Genomic DNA, 10,000 nt, shown 5'->3' with positions numbered 1-10,000 from the left:
TCTCCATGTAGAGCTGCACAGGGGCAGGAAGAACCTGGAGTTTGTCACACACACACACACAATTTAGAGATACCAGTCAGACCACTAGGCATGTGATTGGACTGCAAGAGGATCCTAGAGGAAATCCCTGAAGTACTGGGAGAACATGCAAACCTCCTGTGTTCTCTACAGATGTGTGGACTATGCTTTTTTTTTTTTTAATCTATTTTTCATTCATTCATTCATTTTCTACCGCTTATCTGAACTACCTCGGGTCACGTTGAGCCTGTGCCTATCTCAGGCGTCATCGGGCATCGAGGCAGGATACACCCTGGACGGAGTGCCAACCCATCACAGGGCGCACACACACTCTCATTCACGTGCTAACCACTAAGCCACCGTTACACACACACTTCATTCTCCCACTGACTACTGCACCTCTCACTTTCTAGCCCGAGTGTGTATAATGTGTGTAATCTGTACACTCCATGTTAATACCACGAGGTAAAAATCTGCTGTTTACAAAAAAATTTCAAAATCATGACCCTCTGCGTCACACTGAATTATTAAAGCGCACAGAGTCTTCTGCACTGTAAGTCACGCATCTGAACACAACACACACACACACACACACACACACACAAAAGCACACAAACACGAGTGAGATGAACCCAAACCCATTTATGCAGTATGTTTGTTACAGGTTACAGGATGACACTGAGGCTGTATCTGAGTTAGTATTTACATTACATACAGATCAGATCATTCAGCGTGTGGTGTGTTTTTTTTTTTTCCTCCCTGAGCTCCAGTTCACATCAGGAATGACAAGCGTCTCTGTTCGGACCGTAAACGTTCCTTCATTTGAACCTGTTTCTGAAGCTGGATCATCAGTGACTAATCCGTGTGAAGCAGCGAAGCAGCATCACCACTTGAACGTCTGTGTATCTGTCCTTTTTTTTTTTTTTTTTGTAAAAAGAGAGAGAGAGAGAGAGAGATGGCTGAAGTGCAGCGTTTGATCTTTAGGTTGATGATAAAAGCTGTTATATAAGAGAAGAGATTTTACACGACGCAGCTCATCATCCTGCTCCGAGCTTTATGCAAATTGGTGTGTTAAATCTCCGCTTGAGCCTTTCATATGTTGTGTGTGTTTATATTTATATATTTCTTTTTTTAAACTATAAACCTTCCCTGAGCCCGTAAATCTGTTCTTTCATTATTTATTTACAGCTAGATTCTATACAGACTGCCGTTTGTGCAGGTAAATCTGGTGTTGTGGTGGTGTATTGTTTGTGTTAGTGTGTTGGTTGTCTGGTGGTTAGTGTGGTGTATTGTTTGTGTTAGTGTGGTGGTGTTTGTGTGTTGGTTGTCTGGTGGTGTATTGTTTGTGTTGGTGTGGTGTTTGTGTTAGTGTGGTGTGTGTTGTTTGTGGTGGTGTTTGTGTGTTGGTTGTCTGATGGTGTGTTTGTGTTAGTGTGGTGTGTTGTGTGTTTGTGGTGGTGTGGTGTTTGTGTGTTGTGTTGTGTTAATGAGAAGCTTCTCCATAAGTGCAGTTAACACCAGTGAGTGAATTGTGGCTTGGAGTCTTCTGTTTGTTGGACGTTAAGCTGCTCATGGTAAGAGATCACATCTGTTAGCTGAGGGGTGTCGACCTCCTTCAGACTGACATCATCATCATCATCATCATCATCATCAATAATCATCAGAGGTTTCACCTGAAGCTCAGACCTGGAACCAGGACGATGCGTAATAAAGCTACATTACTGAGCCCATAATATTCATGTTCATTTACACCCTTTTGCTGTAAATCCCCTAAATGAGATCAACATTCCTCTATATTTATTTAGGAGGTTGTGATTTAAAATTAAAATCGTTAGTAAATTTCGTCAGTAGCCGAGTTTATCGCTCTCTTCTGCCCCCTAGTGGAGAAATAGTCTTTTTCATTTAAAGTCTCATCCGGTCCTCGGAGTGATTTACACTCGGTGATTTAAAGATTAAACCCGTTTTCAGGCCATGTCTCATACGGCATGTTTGACACCCCTGTACTGGAGGGAGTTTATACAGTCTTTAACCTGTTCCTCCTCAAAGCGCATTAGTTGCTCCACTTGTTCTTCAGAGAGAGAGAGAGAAAGAGAGGGAGGAAGGGAGGGGAAAAAAACATCTCTAGTCCTGGTGAGTTTTTATTCTGAGACTTTTCTAGGTCCTGTGTGGAGCTCCACGATGTCCCAGGAATCAATAACATCTCATCAGCTCCTCAGGCCCGAGTCCTCTTAAAGTAAGTGTGTGTGTGTGTGTGTGTGTATGGAGGAATTGTAGAGAATCCCGTTCACACGTTGGTCTCCAGGCCCTGGAGGCGGTCCATCCTCTGCATATTCTTCTCAATGGTGGCCTGGCATGTGATTGGCTGAGCACACTCGGCGAGGAACCAGCCTCTCTCTCCGTCTCGCAATCGCTCGCCCTCGTACCAACCTGAAACACAGCACGGTCATGACCGTCAGATTGTGCAGTATTCTTATGCAGTATGTTGGAGCTTAAAGATTTGCTCAGGTGGCTATGAGTCATAACAAACCCAGATAAAATGAATTGTAAGTGAATGAATAAATCAATTTTCTATAAATAAACTCCATTTACATCTCCATCTTGAGGTAGTAAAAACCAAGTGTTTATTTCATAATGATTATATTACTGAGCTGGTTCATTTATTTATTAATGTACACTTAACATGCTTGTCGGCTGTAGCGCTGCAGTCTGAAGCAGATTCTGTGATGTGTTAAAAGTTTTACATGAAAACTGCAGAAAGTTCTGGAGAACAGAATTCTGCTTTCAAGCGTGTGCTGTATATTTCATGAGTATTTAAAGATTCAGTGGGCTTTTGATGGCCTATTCTTAGCTCCATGGCCTTTTAACATGAAAGCAGGCCAACGAGTGTCATCACCGGGGACCGTCACCTGACCCTCAGCCCCGACGCCGGAGAAACAAAGCGCTTTCAGCTCGTCCTGTGCATCACACCCCGGGGCTGGGGTTAGAGAACATGATACAGAGATGAACAGAAGAGCGATAAAGAGGTCGGGTGCTGATGTGAGGCACGACACAGGCTCTTTTTATAGAACTTTCATTCCTTCTGATCAGATTAGATTTAGTTCTGAATGTGAACTTGATATTAAAAACTCAAAGCAATTCTGTTTATCATCTTCTGATGGGTTTTGATCTATAGAGTTACAGCTACGAGCGTGAGATCAGATCAAATCTATAAATATAGTCAAGGATAGAGATGTGTGTGTGTGTGTGTGTGTGTGTGTGTGTGTGTGTGTGTGACTTTCAGGAAAAGAAACATTTAATGGCTGCAGTAAATAGGCAAATATTATTCTACATGTTTAGATAACAGCCAGATGCAGTATGTTAATGGTCATATCTATAGTTCTCTCTAGGAAAATAGATTCTTTTCATAAATGACTACATGCAGTAGGCTGTGGATTATTTACTGGATTTTAATTTGGGTCTCTTTCTCTCAGTGACATGATTTATTAAAATAGGATTATTAATGTAATGCCACAAAATATTTGGTTGTATTTATATCTACATTACCACTGACACACACACACACCCCAGTGGGAACAATCAATGCATCATCTACTAAACTGCTAGTGGCTATTATTATTATTATTATTATTATTATTATTATTATTATTATTATTATTATGCTTAAAATGTATCATACTAAAAATGCTGACCGTCAACAGTCTGTGAGATGATCACAACATCTGCCACCTGTAGAGAGATTTCATCAGGCTGCCGAGCCGTATACGTACGAATCACCTCCACCTGCATGGACTCTGACACACACACACACACACACACACAAAGAGAACACAAGAACAGTGAACACCAAAAGTCTTCCTAATTCTATCACACTTTCATACAGCTGAACTTAATAATTCATATAAAGAGCGCATGCGCTTCCTCACTTGACCAGCAGGAGTAGCTGTTTCTCTAAAATGTCTTTTACAATGTTCTAAACGATTCTCTGCACCAAATAACTAAACTTCATTTCACTATATGGAGCACTGAAATAAAATACTGTATAGAAATAAAAAAAAATCTGCCTGCATTCAATGTGAGTCTTTTCTTGACCTGTGGGTATGGAAATGAAAGAGTCTGAGGAGAGAAAATGTTCCTCACACGTAAACTGCTTCAGTGGGACGAAATCCGATCCTGAAACGTTTGACAAAAACTCACTTGTTCTGTCTGCGTTCCTCTTCTCATTGTTAGCGTGTCCCAGTGCGCTGATCCAGCGAGCACGCTCATTACTGCACAGAGAGAAAGAAAGAAAGATTCATTTTCAATTCATCTAATCTAAGTGAAAGAGTCCGATCTGATCACACCGTTAAGCAGATGAAGATTAATGATCTTACTAAAACACTAACTCCAGGAATAACACAAAGCAACAAGCAGCTAAAGTTTTGATTCCTAGCTTCACATGTCCTGCAGTAGTGTGTGTGTGTGTGTGTGTGTGTGTGTGTGTGTGTGTGTGTGTGTGTGCACGCATGTGACAGTGAAGGTAGGGTTACGAGGTGAAATCTGAACTTCACTAACTGTCCTGGATAAAAACCCTGCTCTGAATTGAGCTTTGTCCTCGATCCTGCCTCCAGTTCTGTTCTCACACACACAAAGAACATACAGTGAACGTGCACAAACAGCAGAATTCTCCATAACCAGTTATTACACAGCAGTACCTGTGAAAGCAGGAGGCACATTGCAGGAATTTGTAAAGAGACCAGTGATGGATTCATGCGATAGAAAAAACTGCTATAGAAAGATGTCGCTCCTTTTCTGTGGCTCTCGAACGAGCTCTAACGTTCTACAAACGTTCTGAAATGTCACTGTTACACCCCATGTAGTGAGCGTCTCTAGTCAACTGAAATAAATGTGGGCTTCGTGTGAAAATGGTGGATTTTATTTATGTGTGAGGTGGAAAACTGCGCAAGACAGAAACACACTGATGGGTAAAAATGAGCTGAAAACATAATTCAGTTAGCTAGCCTTTCTCCAAAATAACAACTGACCCATTTCTCACTCCGTCCGTATGCCTGTGTTTGGAACAGTAAAGAAGTGTAACCGGATTCAGCTCGAGTGCAGTCTGGGTCACGGCACTGTTCCTGACGATGGCCAAGCTCAAGAAATGACCCACAAACTAGTATTCTGTAGTTCTGTGTATCCACTGGGATGCCAGGTGTACCTTATCGAAGTACCTGTGCTAAATCTGCTCACATTTCTGGCCCAAGTGCAAGGCAATTCAGCCAAGCCAAGAAATGTGGGCGGAGCTAGAAAGAGCATAGATCACTGATTGGTTAAACAATTGTACAGAGATCCTAAATACTGTAACATCTCTTCTTCATAATGAACTCTTTAGCAGATTGTTTGTCTGGAGAATTGGAGGTTTACCCAGAGTAATGTGGATTTCTCACTTCTTCCCATTGGTCCAGATAAATTCAGATCTTGTATCTCGAATAGCTTTTAATACAATTTAACAATTTTACGCATTATTCCATCTATTGGGAACTTTGTATTTTTTAGTTACTAAAACTAATCACCACACTATATCATCTAGAGAAAATTCTACTTTTCAGGGCTAGTCCTAGTTTGGGATTTGTTGGCAAGCTGAGTCTCGAATCTGAGCTCATGGATGTTATTAAGCTTCGCCGTACCACACAGTCTGGTGGAAACGCACTACAAAATCGAAACCCTTATTTTAGCCCTCTGTGGTTTACGCCGTGCTGAACCCAAGCACTTGTATGTGTGTTTGCTGATGAATTGTCCGTGTCTTTGGTAGCGCCAGCCAGCCTAACGCTGCTTTTCTCCTCAACAGCCTTTAAATGGTGCGTAGATCTATAAGGAGCTATTTCCAAATAATGACAGGAATAAATAAACAGCACGCTACTCAAGAAATCCTCTGCAAAACAAAGCAACCAGAAACAGACACACAAGCGTCTGTCCTCCGTCTCGGCACACTGGGACATGCAGGATATGAGTCAATCGCTACATAATGCTGCTGCCAGCACTAACTTTTGATTGCTTTCATCTGGTTTTGCTCACAGTCCTGCACTTCAACACAAGAGTTGTTTTTGTCATTCCACCATGCAGACTGAACCAAATAAATGTAGCGCTGAACTCCGAGACAACCTCCGATGAGTCATCAGCCGTACGGTGGTACACACACACAGCCTGGTCACGACACACAGCTAGACGCCAGCCCAATCAGAGATGGATGCTCGGACGCTGTGTGGTTCCAGCCCAATCAGACGAGTAAAATCCGCACTCACTCATCAGTTTGTGATTTTTATTCTAGTCCACTTTAGCACCACATCAAAGCCAGAAATGGCTGTGAGAGCAATTAGCAACCATGAGTGTGCGCTGAGTCATCCATTCACCAATTACCGCCTAATGACTTGCTGAATTGTCCATTTCTTATTTGTGGAACATGGGCTTTTGGTCCTGCTTCAGGCGGGACAGGGCTATGTGCGGACCGTGGAAGTCCCCTGATGAGTTAACGTACCTCAGGCTTTCATGGCCACGTCGGCCCATGTGTCCAAAGAGAACACAGTAAACAAGAGTGTTGCAGTTGCAGCTAAAAACGGCTGGATGACATCTGTGCTCACACACACATACTCACACTAGATACACTAGTACTGCTTGTAGTGAGATTCGGCTTTAGAAACATGGTGAAAACAAAATGATAAAAGAGAGACGGAGGGCACGGTGGCTTAGTGGTTAGCAGGTTCGCCTCACACCTTCAGGGTCGGGGTTCGATTCCCACCTCCACTTTGTGTATGTGGAGTTTGCATGTTCTCCCCGTGCCTCGGGGGTTTCCTCCGGGTACTCCGGTTTCCTCCTCTGGTACAAAGACATGTATGGTAGGTTGATTGGCATCTCTGGAAAAGTGTGTGAATGAGAGTGTGATGGGTTGGCACTCCGTCCAGGGTGTATCCTGCCTTGATGCCCGATGACGCCTGAGATAGGCACAGGCTCCCCGTGACCCGAGGTAGTTTGGATAAGCGGTAGAAAATGAGTGAGAGAGAAAGAGAGAGGATAAAAGAAAGTAAACATGAATAAAGAGGTGGGTGGATGCATGGAGGAGTTAATAGATACATGGTGGGAGGAATGATAAGCGGATGGAGGGCTGGGGGGAATAGGGGAGTGAGTGGATCAGGGAAAGGAAAGGATTAGTGGATAGATGGATGTATGAATGGATTATGTTGAATATAGATGTACAGGTAAATTATGGGGGGGGGCTGGGTGGGGAACAAATCAAGCTGCTGCCAAGAAATGGCATAACAATAAACTCTTCAATTCAGATGTGTCACATGTGCCAGCTCTACTAAAGCTCTACATCACCACATCACAGGAGGGAGCTAACATGTAACCCCGGTCTCCGAAACCAATGTGCTTTCCATCTCCCACACACACACAGAGTGCAGAAAGGGAAGTGATAAAGTGAGGAGGAAATGAGCGGCTACTACAAAGGCTTCCTCCATTAACACCTTGTCCTGAAGGCCACAGGACAGCAGACAGCGTTTAACATTCGGCTCACTACAAAACCATAAACCACCAAAACAATGAGACAGATGATGAGCTCACTGACGGTTCCTTGATCCTGGGAGACAGTGGAGGACAACCACACCTATACACTCACACAGTCCTGCATGTGGGAAGCACTGGAGATCCTAGAGGACCTAGAACTTGTCTGTTACTTGACTGTAGACACAATTCACCATAATGTATTTATTTAGTTTTCAGTTCCCACTGTATCCTTAGACTTTTAATCAAATTCACATGCAATTTATCGGCCATGCTGCAAGTGACATAATAACACTGTCCATTTTTTTCACAAGCCTTGGTTTGTTTTCCATTGACTTTACAGAGAATTCTTTAATAAAGAACTTATCGCATCGGACCAAACCAAACAAGTCGAATCGTGACCTCGGGAGAACCCTGTAGAGAATCTTGTAGCCTCGGGGAACTGAAGACGGTTTACCAAATGGGCCAAACGGGACAAAGTTGAGCCTCTATGTTGTAAAAGTGATTGAAATGAAAAGGGCACATAGAAGCTTTTATATTATGGCCACGTATACATTACAGCACAGTGAAATTCTTTCTTCACAAATCCCAACTGCAGAGGTTGGGGTCAGAGCACAGGGGCAGCTATGATACAGCACCATTGGAGCAGGGAGGGGTAAGGACCTTGCTGAAGGGCACAACAGTGGCAGTTTTGCAGTACTGGGGCTGGAACCCCTAAACTCCATTCAACACCCCAGAGCCTTAACTGCTTGAGCCCCTACTGCAAGTGAACGACTTCTTCTCCAAGACACCACAAAGTGACTTTTCTACCAATTTCATATTTTAATTCTGTTTATAAATACAAACTCGATACGTCAAAAGATACATCATGGTGAATATATACTGAAGTGGAGATCTGCACTGGAGCCCCTGAACTCTTCTGGAATTAAGTGAAGTGAAATGAAATGAACTGAATTGAAAGGGTTGAAATAAAGCAGCTCCGGTGGAAGTTCGGCTACGACGGCCTCATGGCGAAGGAATGTACTGTACGGCTGTGACGAATCAGACGCCACCGAACAGTCAAGAAATCTCTCCGATCACCATACACGACTCAGGTCTCAGCCTGTCTCTGATACCACATTTACATTTACAGCATTTGGCAGACGCCCTTATCCAGAGCGACGTACATAAGTGCTTAAATCTCTAACACTGAATACATTAATGCTGCTCACTAGGTTACATACTTAAGATACCATGAGTTTAAAACATTGTTCAGAGTTACAAAAAAGTGTCAAAGGTTTTATTTATTTATTTATTTATTTTATATGCAAAAGATAGGGAAAGAAGTGTTAGTTGAAGTGCACACACACACACACACACACACACACACACACACACACACACACACACACACACGGATTATTGATGCAGATATTTAATTAACTGATTCTCATGTGTGTGAATGCAGACCTTACGCACTGACGGCTATCGGAGGGACACATCTACTGTACACTAGTGTGTGTGTGTGTGTGTGTGTGTGTGTGTGTGTGTGTGTGTGTGTGTGTGTTATTTAAACACAGCGTGATGAGGGAAACGCTAACAGTGTCGTTCTTCCTGAGCTGAAGACATCTACCAACTCGCCTACATACAGGATTACAGAGAGATCACACATAAATGATAACAGGAGTGAGAGTGAGCGGAATTGTCAATAGAAATGAGAACATGCTATTCTACTCTATTCGAATTTAATGGACATCATTCCACTCTACTCTTTAATGTTCAGTGACACAGTCTTCTACTCCTCTCTATTCTAATATATGATATTATGTTCTGTTCTATTCTGGTGTAATGTATACCATGCTACTCTACACCTTAATAGTCGATTACATCATTTTCTATTCTTCTCTATTCGGCCCTACTCCGCTCCTTAACATTCAATCACACTCTTTTTTTTATTTCCATTCTGTTCTACACCATTTTATTTCATTCTGTTTATTTCCATATAAATATCTTCTGCTTTATTACATAATAATCTTCAGTTCATATTCTGTTCCGTAGCGTTCTACAGTACGTAATTCAGATCTATTCTATTCCACATCATTCTGCTCTCGTCTATTAGTAGTTCATGTTTAAACTCGACTTGCAGCGGAAACTCCTCTGACTGACTGTGGAAAGTCAATATTGTCAAAATACTCACTCACTAACTCATTTTCTAATGCACCTCGGGTCACGGGGAGCCTGTGCCTATCTCAGGCGTCATCAGGCATTGAGGCAGGATACACCCTGGACGGAGTGCCAACCCATCACAGGGCACACACACACTCTCATTCACTCACACACTACGGACAATTTTCCAGAGATGTAATGAACCTACCATGCATGTCTTTGGCCCGGGGGAGGAAACCGGAGTACCCGGAGGAAACCCCCGAGGCACAGGGAGAACATGCAAACTCCACACACACAAGGCGGA

General features: G+C 42.8%; 1 protein-coding gene across 1 annotated transcript in view; it reads right to left on the bottom strand.

Annotated features, from left to right (window-relative positions):
• Positions 1-640: 640 nt before the first annotated feature.
• Positions 641-10,000, bottom strand: part of LOC113652441 (rho guanine nucleotide exchange factor 26) — a 41,766-nt gene continuing 32,406 nt past the window's right edge. Inside the window, exons 13-15 of the mRNA XM_027161497.2 lie at positions 4,213-4,283; positions 3,708-3,809; positions 641-2,445 (exon numbers count right to left, since the gene is read on the bottom strand). Coding sequence (XP_027017298.1) covers positions 2,303-2,445; positions 3,708-3,809; positions 4,213-4,283 — 316 coding nt within the window. The 3' untranslated portion in view covers positions 641-2,302. The remainder of the gene's footprint in view (positions 2,446-3,707; positions 3,810-4,212; positions 4,284-10,000) is intronic.

The sequence above is a fragment of the Tachysurus fulvidraco genome, chromosome 13 (genome assembly GCF_022655615.1).
Source record: "Tachysurus fulvidraco isolate hzauxx_2018 chromosome 13, HZAU_PFXX_2.0, whole genome shotgun sequence".
NCBI lineage: Eukaryota > Metazoa > Chordata > Actinopteri > Siluriformes > Bagridae > Tachysurus > Tachysurus fulvidraco.
Note: the sequence above shows the minus strand (reverse complement) of the source record. Positions and strands in the feature narration are given on the sequence as shown.